Here is a 20158-nt window from a genome sequence, read left to right as displayed (position 1 = left end):
CGAAGCACCAATACAGTGGAACCCCCCCACATGTGACCCCATTTTGGTCACCAGCTTTGGGAGGGGGGCTGGCGCTGCGGCTGGTGGGGGGTTGGGAGGGGTGCTGGCGCTGCGGCAGCCGGGTGGGTGGGAGGGAGGGGGCTGCCGGGTGGGAGGGGGGGGGCTGGCGATCGGTGGTGATCGGTGCTGTACTTAACAGCACCGGTCACCACCGATCACTGTGTTACCGAGCGGCTTAGCCGCCGGTAACACAGAAAACGCTGCAATTGGCTGTTCACATTTGAACAGCCGATCGCCGCGAGGGGGGATGTCTGCTGTCAGGGACAGCAGACATCTCCAAACTGTCACCGCGTCTATAGACGCGGTGACAGTTTATAAAACCATGACGTATATATACGTCTTCGGACGGGAAGTACCTCCCGACCATGACGTATATATACGTCATATGTCGGGAATATCTGTCTGGAAGCATATATATATATATATATATATATATATATATATATATACATATACATACATATATATATATATATATACATATATATATATACATATACACATATATATATATATACACATATATATATATGTGTATATATATATATACATATATATGTGTGTATATATATATATATACATATATACACATACATATATGTGTATATATATATATATATATATATACACATACACACACATATATATATATATATATATTTATATATATATATATTTCATTCCATTCCATTTTATTATTTACTGCTGCTGCTGCGGCTTGCGGGGGGGGGGTGGGAGGGGGGAAGCGCTGCGTGCGCTGAGGCTGTTGCTGCTGCTGGGGGAGCCGGGTGAGCCTGCTGCCCCGGAGCTGCCGGGTGAGTGCCGGGTGGGTGGGAGGGGGGTGCTGCTCATCGGTGGTGATCGGTGCTGCACCGATCACCACCGTTTTATGTGTTACCGAGCGGCTTAGCCGCCGGTAACACAGGAAACGCTGTGAATGGCTGTTCAGATTTGAACAGCCAATCACAGCGATCGCCGACCGGGGGGGGGCACCCCTGCCCCCCCTGGGCGGCGAGGGGGGATGTCTGCTGTCAGGGACAGCAGACATCTCCTAACTGTCACCGCGTCTATAGACGCAGTGACAGTTAGAAGCCATGACGTACATGTACGTCAAATGTCGGGAAGTACTTCCCGACCATGACGTACATGTACGTCAAATGTCGGGAAGGGGTTAACAAGAGATGACTGCAAGTGTGATAAGGAGAGATAAAACTCCAGCCAATCAGCTCCTTACTGACTTTTTTCAAACACAGCCTGTAACATGGCAGTTAGCAGGTGATTGGCTGGGCATTTATCTCTCTTTATCACCCTTGCATTTATCTCTTGTTAAGGCTTAATACATCTGCCCCATTGTGTTTATATTGTGAACAACTCAGACATACACACGTCACATTCACTTGTGGGCCTCTGCGATTGGTGCGCCGAGGACCTGTTCGAAGGTAGCGGCTATATTTGAAAGTCATTCAGTTATATGGTGAGGGACAGGATTTGCTTCTGCTTGCTCACATTTTATTGCTGGCAGCCATCAGCGCTGGTTTTGCCTATTACATTGATCATGAATGTAAATTGGTCATGGACCACCAATCCAAGGCACCCCTGAAAATGTCCTGAGGCACCCAGTTTGGAAAGCACTGGCTTTAGGCTCTTACCCATGACCCCAGTTGAGCAAACACTGTACAGATAAACACTTCTAAAAGACAAAGTTATCATAAGTGAATAAATACAAAAGTATGGTAAAACAATCTAATAATCACACAATTCCAAAATAAGCAATTTTTTTTACCTTTCTTTTTTAGCAGATTGTAGCTATACTGTACATCCTCTGACTCACACTCACTGCAGCCATTTACTGGCCATCCTGCTCATGGGGTACAGGAGTATATGGGAAACGATTGGCCTGATCCTGTGCTCTTTTTCTTTTACACAGTTGAGGTATTTTAAGAACTTGTAAAAACATTCCCCCTCAATGCATTTCTATATGTGCATATGAGTCTATCTGCATGATGCAACATGGTAAGATCCACACAGTACTCTGATTTTTGGACATTTTCCAACTACATCACTCTGTACCTGTAAAGTTTCACGTTATCAGCGCACTAAATCGATGTGGCTAGCTGCTGCACTGACGGGTGACTGTCTCCATTAATTGATTCCAGTATATTGTTTTATAGTGCTGCGCACTGCCTAGTTGTCTGGGTTTTGTATTACCATATAGCTGAAGTCAAAGTATACATATGGAAGGTGGTTGCTATGGTTAATTCTACAGGTTATGAAGTTGAATGATAATAATGACATGCACTCTATGAATTGTGCTATATTGTGCTTTAGTAAATGATAAAGTACAAAATATCAAAAACAACAAAACGAAAATGTATAAATAGTCCAACAATCTGTGTGGGAGCCTTTCTCCCCTAACACAGAAGGAAGTATCGTGGGCAAACCGAGTTTGCAAAAAAGAAAAAAAAAAGCAAGAGAGTCATAAAAAATTGTTGGTTTTAAAAGAATCTGTTGGTGCAAAGGTAGATTGTTCTGTACTTAAAGCTTAATTATTGATCAAACTCGGCTTGCTCACGATGCATCCTATATATATATATATATATATATATATATATATATATATATATGTAATGTAAATAAATAAAAGAAATAAAAAATGAAAATAATAGAAAAAAAAGAAAAAAAAAAGAAAAAGGGATTAAAATACAAATTTACAAATGTGTTTGGAAAATGGGCAAAACCATGTGTACTGCATGTGGGGCAGATGTAACAGATGTGCAGAGAGAGTTAAATTTGGGTGGGGTGTGTTGAAACTGAAATCTAAATTGCAGTGTAAAAATAAAGCAGCCAGTATTTACCCTGCACAGAAACAAAATAACTCACACAAATCTAACTCTCTCTGCACATGTTACATTTGCCCCACTTGCAGTGCACATGGTTTTGCTAATTTTCCAAACAAAATTGTACTGCGATCAGATCTGAATAAAGGCCATTGTGGTGTAATGTTTACAACTCTTTATTGAGCAAATGGGGGATGCCTCAATGTCCAGTATCTGTTGTATTGTGACTATTGGTGGTATTGCAGAGGTGTCTGGTTGGCATGAATCCTTCTGAATATATGGCCTCCAGAACTGGGCTCAGTATTCTATATAAGGTGTACCAATGACCTATACTATGGCAATATTACTTCTTTCTTCCTGTTGCTGATTCATCTCCCTATGCAACCAAGCATCTGCCTTGCCTTCCTCGTTGCTTTGTTACACTGCTTGCCTGCTTTTAAATCAATTCAACTAGTGACTCCTAGATCCCTTTCCTCTTCAGTAGTTTCTAATATACACTAGTGCCATTAATACTATATTTAGCCTTTGAATTTTTAACACTGCGAAGTACATGATTTTTCATTTTTTGGCTTCAAAATGAAATTGCCATACTCCTAAACATTGCTCTAGTCTATGTAGATCATCAGTCTATGTTTTACCCATCCTGGAGTGACTGACCTTTTGCATACCTTTGTGTTATCTGCAAAAAGGCATTATTTCCCTTCAGTACCATTTGCAATGTCAACAATAAAGATATTAAAGAGCACCGGTCCAAGTACAGATTCCCGGGGTACTTCACTGATAACATGTACCTCCCATGAATGCACTCCATTTACTACAACTCTATGTTTTCTATCCTGCAATCAAGATCTTATCCAAAAAAAACATCTTATTATTTAATCCAATGCTTTTGAGTTTATTTAGTAATCTGCAATGTGGAACATTGTCAAAAACCTTACTATAATCTAGATAAGCTGGGGTTCTGATCTAAAGCTCTTGAAAATAAAAGAAAGTTACCCTTCGAAAAATCAAAGAAGCTACAAGTGTATTTCTTTTTTTTCATTTATGTTTTATGCAATTTATTGAATTATTGTAAAGACATCACATGATTTAGGGCGCTTAAGACACTATTGTTGGTGTATGTTTGAGGTGTTAGTTCTGACTAGTGGGGAACTAAGTGTCAACAGCGACCGAGTAGGTTCCTTTTAGTGCAATTTGGAGATTGTGTCATATATATATATGCCTGACGATAATACTTAAGTGTATTGAAACGTTGCTGTGTCATTGTTGTCTGCAATAAAGCGTTTTGGAAACTGGCTGGAGTGCGACATGTCTGTGGATTATAAATAGCTGTATTGCTGTGTGGGCACCCGCCGAAGCTGATATTTTAAGTGGCTGTGCCGGATCCCCTGTCTATTATAGGAGGCTTGATAACGGTAATAAACCGAAACGTTGCCAGACTTTGGTGTCTGTTGTTCTTTCTAATCCTGAGAGACCCACGAGTGCCACTACCGACTTGTCCTATATCACTGTGCAGGAGCACATGAGGAGGCACCGGGGCAATTAAAACATCGTTTGGAACTGTCTTGAGGAGTGCCCTGACAATTTACTGTATATATAAACACCAATAGAAGAACTGGCACTCAAGAGGCAAACAACGGTATAATGAAAGCTTTCATTATACCGTTGTTTGCCTCTTGAGTGCCAGTTCTTCTATTGGAGTTTGCATTTTTTTCCTTTGGGCACCGGGGACCGCTGCATATTACACTGAGTGTAATATATATATATATATATATATATGCCTCCATTCCCTTTATCTATTACTTTAGTCACACAGGCTAAAAAGTATAGATCTCACTGTTTTATCTCTCTTTGAGTGAATAACCACCTATTTGTTTCTTATTCAGATCTGATCGCCATACTAATTTGTTCTCAAAATGGGCAAAACCATGTGCACTGCAGGTGGGGATGATGTAACATGTATAGAGAGAGAGTTAGATTTGTGTGAGTTATTTTGTTTCTGTGCAAGGTAAATACTGTCTGCATTATTTTTACACTGCAATGTATATCTCAGTTTCAACACACCCCAACCAAATTTAACTCTTTCTGCACATTTTACATATGGCCTAGTTTGAATACTGCATTCTTGTCACCAGGAAAGGTTAAGTTTACGGATTAAATTGCATGAGAGAAGACAAAACATTAAGATTGAGTCCGGATACTTATTTGTCCCAAAATGATATAAATGTTTGGGGTCCATAAAATGTCTTCTAAAAGATATATTGAACAATCACCTCTTTGAATATTTACCCAACACTTATCAACAGGCAAAAAGCACCATCCCTAACATGAGTCAATACAGCTGCACTGTAGCTGTAGCTCTCTGAAATTAGTGGGTAAGCACTAGGCACATAGGAAAAGCTTATGTAACATATCACCATTCTTAACATCAGAAAAGTCCTTATTCTTCCTAATCTTAGCTGCTAGGGTCAAAATGTTCAATGCTAAAATAGAAGACAGTATTAGAACTCTGGACTTGTCATACTGGTGGCTGACACCTTGCTTGTGGAGCTTATTGCTCCTGTATAGGAAACATGTATAAAATATCAATGTCATCAAAGTTAGCAAAAGTGATTTACAAAAATAAAAAACCACCAGGCAATTTTTGGACATAACTTACTGTTGAGCAGGTTATCAGACCTGCCCTGGAAATAAACTCCAAGTGACCAGATGGCAGAGAATTTGCTGCTAATAATGATGGTAAATCCAAGAATAAATCCCAAAGAAATGAGGCCACAAAGCCCTTTTTCCTAAATCACTAGAATTTACAGTATATTATTGTAAGATTAGGACTGTATGCTATATAGTACTTAATGAATATGAGGCGTTTTTAACCCATAGTTATGAATTAAAGGTAGCTCATACTTTTTACGGATTGATAATTGTATAAATACAAGTCAATATTTAAGGACGAATTGTAAAATATTTTTAATGAGATTATATGTACTTGTTGTGTTAAAAAGATAAACCCATGTCTACTAAGAAGATTAAGTGTGAGGTTTATGTTATTGATCTACCACAGAGACTTTACTCATGGCTGCATGAAGCAGATTATAGTATAATTGTTATGGTATATGAAAAAAAGAAAATACTAATAGAGTGCAGTAAGAAAAAAAGACCACAAGTCTGATTTTATAATCTATCAGCTAAGTAAATGTATCATGTAGAACAGAAGCTTTATTCACATAGGTGATTCATCAGGTTATTTCTAAATCAGCATTGAGACTAAATTTATAATGAAAAACAGTTATCATTCAATTTGCTAAGAAAATGTTGCCGTTACAGTTGAATGATAATGGGGGAGATTCTCTAAGCGAAAAATCTGGCGATGCCTCATAAAAGCCAATGGGCTTCTACCGCAACCCTCTGCCACCCCCGCGCCGACCCCCCGCCGCCCCGCATCGCCCCCTCCTTTCTCACCTGTGTCCGGAGAGCTGTGCTGCCCGGACCTGTGACCTCCTCCCTGCACTGATCCTCTTCGGGGTGCAGGGAGGAGGAGAGCCCGTTGCAGCAGCAGCAGCGACGGGTGTGTGAGTGAGGGGTAGCCGCCGGGACCTGCTGGGACCCGGTGACTCTCACCGGAAAGGACAGCTCTTAACGCAAGAGCTGTCCTTTGCCTTAATTATCGCATATGTTACAACATATGCGATAATTATAAATGCAATGGGCGGCGAAGGGGGGCGGAGATTCTTAGAGAATCTCCCCCAATGAATGGATGCCGAAAGGGTATACCCATCACTTAACTGGCCAAGCTTGATACATATTTGCTTGTGCAACCTTGATTTTGCGTTGCAGTACTTGGTGGCGTGGTATGCATGCAGTACTCCTCTTGGGGGGTGGGGGTGGGGGGGGGGAATGTTGGTGGGCACGACAATCAAATAGGAAGAATTGCTGAACACCTGCAGGTCTTCAGCTGCCCATTTGTCATTTGCTGTGTCATTAGACATAACCCGACTTATAACTACAGCATGCTAGATATAGTTCAGATAATAATTAGAAGAAACCTGTGTATTTAATAGATTTCTTTTGTAAGTAGCACCATAAAAAAATCCTAAATAATGCAAGTAACACCATAAAAATAATATAATAATTCTTGTCCACTGCAGTAAGATAAACATACTCTAAAAGCCCCCATACACTTGTGAGATTTGGTCCGATTTGACCCAATTCCGATTAATTGGACCAATAAATTGGATCAAATCTCATATTTTGACATCCCGTCCGACCCAATGCATGTCCCTGTGCACATTGTATCGAAGTCAGGAGGTCAGGCAGGCTGCACATAAGATAAATCTTATGTGCAGCCTGGAGCTGGGCGGGGGGACGCTGGGAGCTGGCAGGGTGGATGAAGAGTAGCAGAAGAGGCACTCACAGAGGCGGTGAGTGGACGCAGAAGGGGGGAGCCAGACGGTGGTGTTCTTGGAGAGCAAGGCAAGGGAGCCGGGAGACAAGGTTAAAAAACCCATACAAATTAATGGGAGTTCTCTGATCAGTCAATCAGCGGTCTTCCATTTTATTTTGTTTTTTGCAGCTCATCTCCCTGCTCCCCTGCCTGGATCTCTGTGAACACCACCGTCTGGCTCACCAGCCTGCATCCCCTCGCCACCTCCAAGGAATCGCATGCGATTTATCACATGTAAAACTTGGCACATCAAATGCCAAATCGGTGGGTGGGTGGGTGTGCGCAAGTGGTCAAAGTATAATAATGGCATGGTGTGGTTGTGTAGTCAATAATTACAACTAAAATGTCCATCAAAAAGTCACAACTGCATCTGATGACCAACCCATTGTGTGGAATGATTAGGGAAGTGGAATTCAAACTTAAATTCTGCTGACAAAATGAACAAAAGTTTGCAACTACTGTAAATGCCATTAAATTCAGAATAATGACAACATTTCATTGAACACTTGAGATTTCTGCACTATTTCTCAAATAAATACTGAATAATGGAGTTTCTGCACATATGAATGTAGAATTTTATGCCACATCATTGGGCAATATTACTGAATCATTTCATATTTAATACACTCCTCTTTAAATTATGTGACAAAACAACTGGAAAAAAAAGTTTAGTACTTTAAATGTCCTTTCCCTTAATCTACATTAATATTTTTTCCAAAGATGACCCCATAATTGTGGATTATATTTTATTATCACATTAGGTAAATAATAGTTATTTTAAACTGATCCAATGCAAGTTTTTCTATAATAATTTTCAATAATTTACCTAAAGTGATAAATATAAAAAAATCAATAACTCATCACTGGAAACCTCAATTATATAGAAATTAGCAATATGTGTGTGTGTGTGTGTGTGTGTGTGTGTGTGTGTGTGTACAGAGGAAGGGTGACTTATTAAATGGTGGGGAAGGAGGGAGGAGGAATAGAGAAGAGCAGAGGTGGATCAGGACAGAGTGGTATCTATCTATCTATCTATCTAAGCTTATCTCTTTCTAGCAACAGAGACAGATTGCTTTTGTTTTTAACTCTAAAAAAAATACTTTATACAGGACTTCACAGTCCCACAAGAGAAGGCAGGAGCATTAGGTAGGCATATAGAGCAAGTGTATTACTCTTAAATCTTAAAATCTTAAAGCAAAACCATAGATTTTTCAGTAAATATACCCATGTATGTGGTTTGACAACTTACCTATGTGCAGAAACTCTCCAATATTCAATATTTAGACATTTGGTAATTAGTGCAGAATCCCAAAAGTGGTCTTTGAAAAATTGCTATTATTATGCAATCAATTGCACATAGATATAAAGCAGAAATTAATACCCCTTTCACATTGCAGCTGTAACACGGTATATTGCCGTTTTTTTAGTGCTTTAAAACGGTTCCAGCTGCAATGTGAAAGCTACATTGTCAATTTACCGGTTACAGAAAACCGGTATTTTGACACGTGTTAAAAGAAGGATCCTACACGTTTCTGAGCCGTTTTCCCTGCAGTCTGAACAGTTTAGAAACGGTATTTGCTACAAATGATACCCACACTTAATCCCCGCCCACAAGCAGGAAAATTTTTTTTAAAATGACATTGTATGGCTTTCTATGGGTGAAACGGGTTGAATCTGAAAGGTACAAAACGGTATTTAAACTGCAATATTCCTTTAAACCATGCAATATGAAAGGGGTTTAACTGGCTTTTGACCAGTTTTTAGACACGTTTAGAAAAACGGGTTGAAAGCAGGTTTTTGCAATGTGAAAGTGGTATAAGAGTTCCACCACCCTAATCACATCACCCAGAACAATGAATTGCCTATCATTGTCCTATCTTTTTATACTATAAATGACTATATACAAAATGAAAACCTACCTGTACACCACAAAGTTACATTTTTACAGTATATTGCAATTCTAGTATCCTACTCATAATACTACAGTACTTAAGACATTTAGTAAATTTAGTTAAATTCTTCAGCAACTACAACATGTAACATTACTAAATTCAATTGAACAAACATGAATCCAGTGCAACTAAATGAATGACGAAAAACCTTTAAAATTATAATAGAGAGGAAATAACACATTTATTTTACTCATACTTGAAAAGAACTATACTTTTGCACCTGATAAGATTAAATAAAGATGGATGTATTTCGACAAACACGAGTTGTACGGTAGTTGCATTTACACAAGTATTTAAAGAAAAAACACTGACAGGTCAATATGAATTACTGTACATTTTACATAATGAATATCTGTATGTATATTATTTCTTTCTCCTGTGGAAACAGAACCGTTGCATGATATTCACATCTTTCATTATAAGAAATACATTGGAGGCAAATGAAAAACTAGCTGGATCAAAATGAAACAATAAACAAATAAAAATGATAATATAATATGCAGATAAAATCACATCATATGATAATAAAAAATTGTGACAACTATTGTAACTCCTAAATCCCGCCTTGTTATGGCAGTGGTTAAAAAGTCTGTTTGCAATACTATTTTGGAATATATACTACTGTATTAACTGTACCAAATATGTATTATACGTATATACGACTATTGGTATTAATTAACTGTAAAAAAATATTTTTGTTATATGTATGTAAAAAGAATGACTATAAATAAACCAAACAGCCTTTTCTATAGACCGTATTTCTCTCTAGGAGTGTTGCCGTCTTCAGCAGGAGATAGTGATGCAGTTTAGGAACTGCTAAGTCGAGAGTTGCGCTGTCCAGGGTTCTGATCTGAACTACTGTAAAAGGGTTACATGGGTAGCCGGGTCATGAGAGCAGGCTACACAGATAGCCTCAATTAAGTAATTCAGTTTTTCAGAGACGTAGACTGGAAGAAGGGTGGTTCATCAAATTTCTTCTAGTCATATGAAGGGATGGACATGTGCATCTCTCCTACCTTTTGCTAGATCCAGTTACTAAAATCTAGAACTGATGTAAACTATAAAAAATTGTTATATTCTTTGCAAAATGTGATAATTCTTAAGGAAACAAAAACACATAGATGATGTTGCACACAGGTTATCAGGACCACATTACCTAAAATGCCTGTAAACCATATGTGCAGCTGCATCCATGAAATATTTTTATTGAATCCAGTAACAGCTATCACTTCTTGCAAGCAATTCAACTTTATAGGGAATTTTTTTTTTTTATGGAATACTTCCAAAATTTTTTAATATTTCTAAAAAAAAAATTAGTATATTCAATAAGCCGGCTTTGAGTAATAGTATTTAGGCTGCAGCTCCTGCTCAATGAGCTTACAATCTAATTGAACTAACAACTCACAGGGTAGATAAAAATTTGCTAATGAAAAATATCATGGATCTATTTTACAAACAGTAAGTACTTAATATCTGCATGTTCTCATACATTTTTAATAATGCAACTGATATTTAATATACTGCTGTTTATTTACATTTGAGATTCAGCTAACATTTACATATTTTTATGAATACCATACATCAGAAGTACTGTTGTATTATTTCAAATGTAAAAAATTTAAAAGCAAATTACAAAAGTTATCTTAAATAATGATTATGTGTTTTTTTTTTTTTTTTTTCTACATAAAACCAATAAATTAAAGGCACCCAAAGCTGAAGATATCGACTCAAGTACTAAAACAATGCATCTTAAACTCTATTCAGGTGGTTTCTAGCAACATGAATACTGTTATAAATATACTGTATCTTTATACAGTATGTCTCCACTAAATACAGTACATGCAAATAAATTATACAAAGAGCTAGAGTACATTACATTTCAAGAGACAAAATACTGTATATAATTATTAGCGAAGGAAACTTACTGTAAAAAGTCAGTGATATTATTACATATTATGAATATATTGTTGTTATGTTTTTATGAGGGAATTTCAATAAATAAGATAAGAAGGTCTCTCACACGTGTAATGTTTTCTATTTCATTCTAATTTCCCCCAGGCCACAGCTGATAGACAAGTGCTTTCCCTCTCAGTCATTAGACTGCACCTCACATCAGTCCTGAAAACCGCTGAAATTACTGTACAGTACTGCATATTAATTGATAGTTAAGGAAACTTAAAAACATCCAAAGAAAGAATCAGGAATGTTATTACATTTTATGAATATATTGTTGTTATGTTTTTTGAGGGAGAAGTAAGATAAGAAGAGCATTATGTAATGATCTCTATTTCATTCTAATTCCCCTTTCCCTCTGAGTCATTAGACTGCACCTCACATCAGTCCTACTATCCCAACAACAGTTGTAAGATGGTGGGACTGGCAGAAACATGGTCAAACTGTGAGTAGTGTGATCAGATCTCTAAGTCAAAAGGGAACATCAGCAGCTAAACGTCATTGTCAACTTCTCCTGGTGTACGCTGAGAATGTAATGCCAAGGAAACAGGTTTGTGTTTGGTGCACTTTGCCACTTAGCTGTAGCAAAACACTAATTCTAACTACTTAGTACACTATAAGCAAACTCGGTAGAAGCAGCACAATCAAGGAAATGTAGACATACTATACAGTATAGTTGAGGTAAAAGTATACAGAAAGAAATTGTGCCAGGCATATTGCACCATATGGCGCAATAAGGATAGGTATATGAGGACATGTCTGTACCACCCTTATGAGAAAGTGGCTATCTTTAAACAATTCCCTCCCAAAGATATTTTAATCAGCTGTGTAACATGAATGTTTTTTTCTAATATTAGTTATTGCCTATTGGGTGCTACTAAGCAGTATGTAGCTTTCATTCCACTAAGTACTGTCATTTGTAAATTTAACAGAGAGCAGCAAATAGTGTTTACGGATATAATGTAATGTACTTATACATTTTTATTCTAAAAAATGAACAAATTATTATTTTAATCAGTATGGTGAAAACTTCACATAAATATTTCATAAAATAATAGATCCCATTCAATGTGAATAATGTTTAATATACTTTGGTCCAGGTTTTCTGAGCAATACAAAAAAACACTATCAATATTATTATAATCTATTTATAAAACATCCTCATATTGTAATGTCATGAAATACCGAACTGTAGTCATTTATTAGATTGTGCACAGAAGTTGTGAGACCATACTGTATATGCAATGCACATGCTGGCAGGGGCACCAAGAGTTGCCAAGGGCTCGAGTATTGAAAACACTAGGGTGCCATTGGCTCTGTTGGTAGCTAACGGTGCAGTGCTGCAAAAAATACCCAGACCCCTACTGCAAGCCTGGGCCTGGGTAATTAGAACTTTCCAATGCTACATGATTATACTCCCTTGCACCTTGGCAAACCATGTTACACTGCAAGTGGGACAGATTCTAAATATACACAGAGATTAGATGTGGGAGGGTCATGTTCAAACAGAAATGTAAATGACAATGTTCAGCATATGTAGTCAGGTTTTTTTATCCTTCAGAAAATACAGTTATTGTCTTTGCATCCTTTGGGGGAAATCGGCTAAGATGGGATTTCTATTTCAGATGGAATATTGCCATGGACAACCAATCAGATATCTATGTCACACTAGTTGGAATTGGTGGGTGTGGTGGCGCTGGAGATACAGCAGGGGGATGGAAGCTAGAAGGTCTGCTATACTGTTTACTCATGTAATGGAATGCTGAGATAATCGTGAAAGATGTTGGAGGGAACAGAGTTATGCTTGAAAGTCTTGCAATACAATATGAAGGTAAGGGAAACAAGAATGAAATTCAAGCAATAACCAGTTTCTAGTGAATTGAAGGAAATAGCGCCCGACTGTTGAGATCTAGGAGACGAGGAAGGTTACTGTAGAAACTTGCTGCTGAGGCTTGAAAATACGAGGAAAGAATACTGGAAGACTTGGTGGTTGTGGATTAAAGAATAACTAGGAACGGTGGTTTGAAGATACCGTGGAAGCTGAAGACTTGATAACTGTGTATACGGAAAGGCTTTGGTAACTGGGGCTTTAAGGACTGTGGATGCTGAAGACTTGAAGACTGTGGACACGGAAAGACTTTAATAGCTGTGGCTTTAAGGGCTGCCAGCATCAGAGTAATCTCCAGAGTAATTCAGAGGCTCAGGACTGAAGCACTTAACACAGGTAAGTAACAAGAAGTACTGGCAATGAGCCTGAGCACCTGAGAGAGGACTGAACCATTAGCGTAAGAACTCAGGAGACTTGGTCTGATCTGGTCTCCAACATGGCGCCCCCCTGTACAGAGGACACCTGCTGAAACCAGAGTCAGCAGCATCCTGCGCCAAGCCTCCAACACTAACAAGAAACATTGGCAAGATGGTGGCCTCCGCCGCACTTAAGACACCAAAGCCTGTCACCTCCTCCTCAGAAGCCATCCGGTCAGCCCCATCCTGCTGCCATCATGCGCACCCCGCAGGCGCTCCGTGCTCCAGAGGTAAGCCTCCAATATGTGACAATCTATTATTATCTAGAGGGTGCTAAATAAATAAGATGTAGGTTCTGATTGGTTGCCCATAGCAACATCCCATGTGAAATAGAACTCCCATCTTAGTAAATTTCCCTCATTATATGAAACATAGTATGTCCAGTTGTACGGTTATTTTCTTTTTTTTTTATATGCACTCAACTCAGAATTGGCCCCTGTGTTCATAGACAGTTCATAGTGATTGGGAAACAACTAAACTGTAGCAGCTAGTTCTTAAAAGGTCTTACTAGTAGCAAGGATTAGGGAACAGCAGATGTTATCTGACCTTATGGTTTCGGTTTTGGGTAGAGCTATTCTCTGACACACAGCAAAATTATATACAGTAGATTCACATTTTTTTTTCAAAATTGGGTTAAAGTTATTTTGAGATATTATTTTTGTTAACAATACTTTTGTAATAGGTTTTTATGCTATCAATTATCAGGAATAGATACAAGTATTTCATGGATCATTAACTATTATTAAAATAACATTTACAAAAATGGATTGGAAGGAGAGCACTATAAAATGACATCATGAAATGTGATCTATAATATCACTGAATATCTCATTTAAATTAAATGATTGTTATTACATACTCAGTGAAAATATATTGGAGCCACTCACCTTGAAGCGATTGATCAAATCATAACGTGTGAGTAATTCATAGAAGATGAATTTAAGTGCATGCTCTCCACTAGCATCATTTAGTGCAAAGACATCAAAGGACCACTTGTCAACATTCTGCAAGAGTAAAATGAACAATAATTGATTCCAAACATTCATCACATACATTTCTTTTTAACTGAAATATTAACTAAGGGGGTTATTCTAGTTCACTCGCAAAGGCACAATCACTCTCTAATGGACAAAACCATGTGCACTGCAGGTGGGGCTGATGTAACATGTGCAAAGAGAGTTACGTTTGGGTGTTTTAATGTTTCTGTGCAGGGTAAATACTGCAATATAGATATCAATTTGAAGTACAAACCCCACTCAAATCTAACTCTCTCTGCATATGTTACATCAGCCCCACCTGCAGTGCACATGGTTTTGTCCATTAGAGAGTGATTGTGCCTTTGCGAGTGAACTAGAATAACCCCCGGTACTTATGTATTATCTGGGCTCCCATGTTAAATGCACCCCATTTTTTCATACCCCTACTATCCAACTACGCATGGAGTTGATTTTATATAGTGTGGTGAGCGCAGCGAGCCACCGTGCCCGAAGCGTGGCAAGCGCAGCGAGCCCCGCGAGGGGACGCGGTCTCATAAGAAAAACGGGAGCCCAGATATTACATAAGTACCAATAAACATCATGTGAAGTTTTTTAAGATGTACCCAATGTTTTGCTGATATGTTTAATTGTCTGTAATTAACCAATTTGTTTATCACTATTTTCAATTGTAAAGCGCAACATAATTTGCTGTATCTAATATGAACCTGTTAATAATTAAATAATATATCTTATATTAAACCATATAGGTAATGCTGTCTTAAACCACATGAATCTAGTACACATCTAGTGATACAACGTAATGAATGATTCCAGAAATAAATATGTATCCTTCTTAATTTTTTTATTCAATCTGTTATTATGGAATATAAAGAATCTAACAATATGTGCAAAAGGGTAAATCGATCATACAATGCATACTGACTGTCATATTTCCACAGATATCACATGACATAATAAAAATTATGTCATCTTTAAATCTACATAGTACAGTATAGTACGTTCCCATTTGCAATCTGCAAATACTGTATCAGACATCAGTTACTTACATAGATACCAGTACTTAAGGGCGGTACACACGGAGCGATTTTTGCTAGTGAGCGACTTTGACTAAGCAATTTGACTAGATGCAACAGCGATTTGGACTAAGTGATTTGACTAAATGCACCAGCGATTTTGTGTATGGGTGATTTTTACTATACTAGAATTAACGGTACTTGTTTCGAGCACGGCGCCAGCAATTTTAATTGCATCCATTGGGACCCAAAAAATCGCGTCGATCACATCGCATGCAACCAAATCGCGATCAACGCGATTTTTTACATTGGAATCAATGTAAAATGGTCCCTGAGACCCGATTTTACATTGGCCCCAATGTAAAATGCCCCCCAGACCCCAATTTTAATTGTATACTCACCCTCATGGGTGAAATGCCCCCCCATTGTTAACGCCACCCCACGATCAACGCCAACCCAAACCGTGGCGAGCGCAGCGAGCCCGCGAGGGGCGGCGGTATGAGTCCTCTGACCTTTTCATACCCCCACTATCCACGTCGGCGTGGAGTTGATTTTATATAGTGTGGCGAGTGCAGTGAGCCACCGAGCCCGAAGTGTGGTGAGCGCAGCGAGCCCCACGAGGGGACACGCATTACTTCACAGGTATTACGCACCCCCTCGCGGGGCTCGCTGCGCTCGCCACGCTTCAGGCTCGCCACACTATATAAAATCAACGCCACAGGTGTTACGCGCCCCCTCGCAGGCTCGCAACGCTTTGGGTTGGTGTTAATCATGGGTTGCCGTTAACAATGGGGGGGGGGCATTTAACATACAAATTACCAATTAGGGGTAATTGGGGCCATTGGGGCCATTGGCCCATTTAACATTGTTCCCTATGTATCGCATCGCGTCTATCGCATACCTTAAGTTACCTTAACTTAAGGTATGCGATCACCCACGATGGGCACCGTGCTAGGAAACAAGTACCAAATTAACATACTAGGTTGGTATTTAATTGTAGTGAATAACTCCCTCAGCAGTGGATACATGGATTTTGACTAGACAGCCAGCGATCTAGTCAAAATGTCCTTGCCTGGCAACTCTTTTTTACTAAGCGATATTATAGGGCAATCTTTACTATCCTTCTAAGCAATTTTGACAATGTATTCAAAATCGCTTAGAAGGATCGCTCCATGTGTACTCCCCTTTACATATTTTAAAACCAAGTTTGAGGACTAGGTTTTACCTTTTAAAAAAGTGGTTAATAATCCTGATTCTCAAAAGCCATTAATGACCATCAAAAATAATATAAAAGTCTTATTAATAAAAAAAATAAAAAAAGATTGTATATTTAGATTTTTCTTATTTCTGAGTTCACACTTTTTATAAACTTTACAAATACTGAGTGAAAGTTGTATATCTGAATCCTGAAGAAAAGTCATTTTTGAAAAATCTCGCTATAGTATATAACGTCACCATCTGAAACATTATCTGCACAGCCATCAGTAGTACAACTGAAAGCACATTTTATTAAGTCTGGTGGGGCATAAAGACAATAATAAGATACATTTATAGTGGCCTTTACAGTGTAACTGTTGATAAGAGTTGATGTACTATACAGAACACTTTCAGCTACTGAGGTCTGAAGAGCAAACTAAGAAGTTCACATCTTCCTTGAATTGTAAAATTGGACAAACATGTTATCTAAAATATAAGTTCCTTTGCTGTAGTGAGTTTTCATCAATGTTTGGCGTTGTGAGTAGAGTACAGATGCTAAAGATTACTGACAGACATGAAAACACTTCATTTTTTATCTAGTTGGTATGGTTACTATGGGCCTAATTCGGACTTGACCGCTAACCACATTTTTTCTCAAATGTGCACTGCAGGTTGGGCAAATGTAACATGTGCAGAGTTACTATATTTACTATATATAGCTTTATATTTACACTGCAATTTGGATTTCAGTTTGAACACACCTCACCCAAATGTAATGTTCTCTGCACATGTTATACTAGTCCCACCTGCATTGCAAAATGGGTTGGAGTAGTGGTGCTTACTAGAGAAGGAGTGCTGGAGTAATGGTGCGGAGCAGAGAGGAAGTAGTGGTGTGAAACTGGGAGGGAGGGTTGGAGTTATGGTGCAGAGCAGATATGTGAAGCAGAGATGGTTGGAGTATTGGTGTAAAGAAGTCCCATATAATGACTGCCTCATCTCTGAAATGTCAGCTGCATCCCACTCCCTAGTGAAAGTACACCCTCCATTAAATCCGTCCCCCACGAATGAGGGTATGAGGTACCCCCTCCATTGCAAGCCCTCCCCGCTAATAATAGTACCCCCTACATTATGGCTGAGCAGGGGATACTGTGCAGCTAGGTGGCTGAGTGGGGGGACTGTGTGGCTGGGCGGATGAGCGGGGGGACTTGCTTTGGGGGCGTGATTATGTAATTGGTCCCTATGGTCTTGCCCAAACTACACAATGCTGCTGTAACCAACATTGTGAAGTGGAGTGTAAAACCATGTTGATGCAAATCCTATTGTTGGCTACCTAAACTGCCAACTTTTGCTTAGTAAGTGAATGGCTGTGGGCAGCTGTTGGGTGGCTGCAAGTGGGTGGCAGTAAGTTTTGGGTGACTTGTCCACTCTTTTTGGTGGCCAAGCACTCTGCAACATTATAAGGGACCCTCCCAGGCATTCAGTGAGAGTAAACAATATGAGTAATATGCATATACACCGGCCATGTTCTTGATGCAAGAGATCCTACTTAAATAAAAGGGATCTTTGTATACACTCAACTGTGAATAGTCCAACATTTTACCTACAGTATTGTACATGCTCATGCCAGACAAATGCTCAATTATACCCACTTGTCTCACAGTTATACACATTCATGGTTTATGATGAATGTAGTTGCTGATGTTATTCTGGTGACAAAACCAAGTCAGAATAGCCTATTTAAACCCTTCTATGACTTCTGACAGATGCTAGAGTAGGACCATTTGAAATGAATGACTCATGTGTTTGACCTGCTTTCTGATTGACTGCCTGGCTAATCTGTATCTCCTGTTTGACCTTGGCTAGTGACAAAACTTCTGTATCCTACGCATTATTTCTTTACAAACAGATGTAGCGTGTTCCATCTTTGGCCGGCGCTTGCCAGATCCCTTGCACTGGCGCGCGCCGGCGATAGAGACTGGGACGCCCGTGCGTCTCACACGCACGTGCGTCCCAGTTTCTCGTTGGCGGGGGGACGGGAACCCTGTCCGTCTCTGCTTCAGGGAGATGGACAGATTTAGGGGGGGGGGGGGTGCGGCAAGGCGGCGGGGACCCGGGACACCGTCGGGGACCCGGGGGGAGCCCCGTTGTAAGGGGACGCGCGCGTATCTCGTGCGCGCGTGTCCCCTTACGTCGGCTGGCGGGGGATGGTGGCTGGTGAATCTTCCACCATCCCCTGCAAAGATGGGCCACGCTCCATCTGTAGTTGAGACTGTCTGTACACTGAACCAGATTTCTGACCTTGCTCCGGTTTATCACACCAAGAAACTGCTTGTGTATTATACTCTGGGCCTTTGTAACATAACAAAAACATAGAATGTGATGGCAGATATGAAACTTATTGAGATTTTTTCGTCTCTCTCGGTAAGTTTTCTGATGTATTCCATGTACCATTTTTTTGTCCTTTTCCATATAAGATTGCACCAATGACCTGGCATTATTCTTCCATTCTAATGTTGATTACTTTCCCAATGCAACCAAGCATCTGACTTGCCTTTCTCATTGCTTACCTGCCTTTAAGTCACCTGAAATTGTGACTCCTAGATCCCTTTTCTCCTCAGTAGTTTCCATTATAGTGCCATTTATACTATATTTGGCCTTTGGATTTTTGCGACCCAAGTGCACGATTGTGCTTTTTGGGGACTTTAAACTGTAATTCCCATGCTCTTGACTATTCCTCTAGTCTACCAAGATCATTAATCATTTTTTTTAGCCCTCCTGATGTGTCTACCCTGTTGCATACCTTTGTGTCATATGCAAAAAGGCATACTTTCCCTTCAATACTATTTGCAATGTCAGCAATAAAAATCTTAGAAACAACTGGTCCAAGTACAGATCCCTGTGGTACTCCGCTGGTAACATTTACCTCCTGTGAATGCACTCAATTTACTACAAATCTGATTTCTATCCTGCAACCAAGATCTTATCCATATACTGTTACCATCTTATTATCCAATCCCATGCTTTCAATTTATTTAGCAGTGATTTTTACTGCCAACATAATTTTTATAACCAGTTTATTTTATTATATAGATGTATTGCAAAAACACCATATTATTTTTTAGGTAAAACATAATAACAGTTATGTTCAGGGTGAGTGGACTTAGGTTGTTTACATCTTGCATATCTAATTGTGGAACTATTTAAGCGTATGCTGCCTGTTTTAAAGAGCTTTACAGCAATAGTCAGGTCAGATCAGTCCATGCTTAAAGAATCTATGCAGCCAGCTGTTTTAGTATTTTGGTTCTCATCTGTTTCAAACTGGTAGCTGGCCATACATTGGCCCTTATTCTGATCGGTGCGGATTTTTCCGCATGCGGTCGTACCGCCGATGGTTTTCGACTGC

At 39.2% G+C, this 20158-nt stretch overlaps 1 protein-coding gene across 5 annotated transcripts in view; it reads right to left on the bottom strand.

The window, feature by feature from the left end:
• The window catches only part of PDE1C (phosphodiesterase 1C), a 790350-nt gene that overhangs the window by 178528 nt on the left and 591664 nt on the right, over window positions 1–20158 (bottom strand). For all 5 annotated transcript variants that reach the window (XM_083188441.1, XM_083188444.1, XM_083188443.1 and 2 more), the window contains one exon: window positions 14435–14551. In XM_083188441.1, coding sequence (XP_083044567.1) covers window positions 14435–14551 — 117 coding nt within the window. The remainder of the gene's footprint in view (window positions 1–14434; window positions 14552–20158) is intronic.

Source organism: Crinia signifera, chromosome 5, assembly GCF_055691185.1.
Source record: "Crinia signifera chromosome 5, ASM5569118v1, whole genome shotgun sequence".
Classification (NCBI taxonomy): Eukaryota; Metazoa; Chordata; class Amphibia; order Anura; family Myobatrachidae; genus Crinia; species Crinia signifera.
Note: the sequence above shows the minus strand (reverse complement) of the source record. Positions and strands in the feature narration are given on the sequence as shown.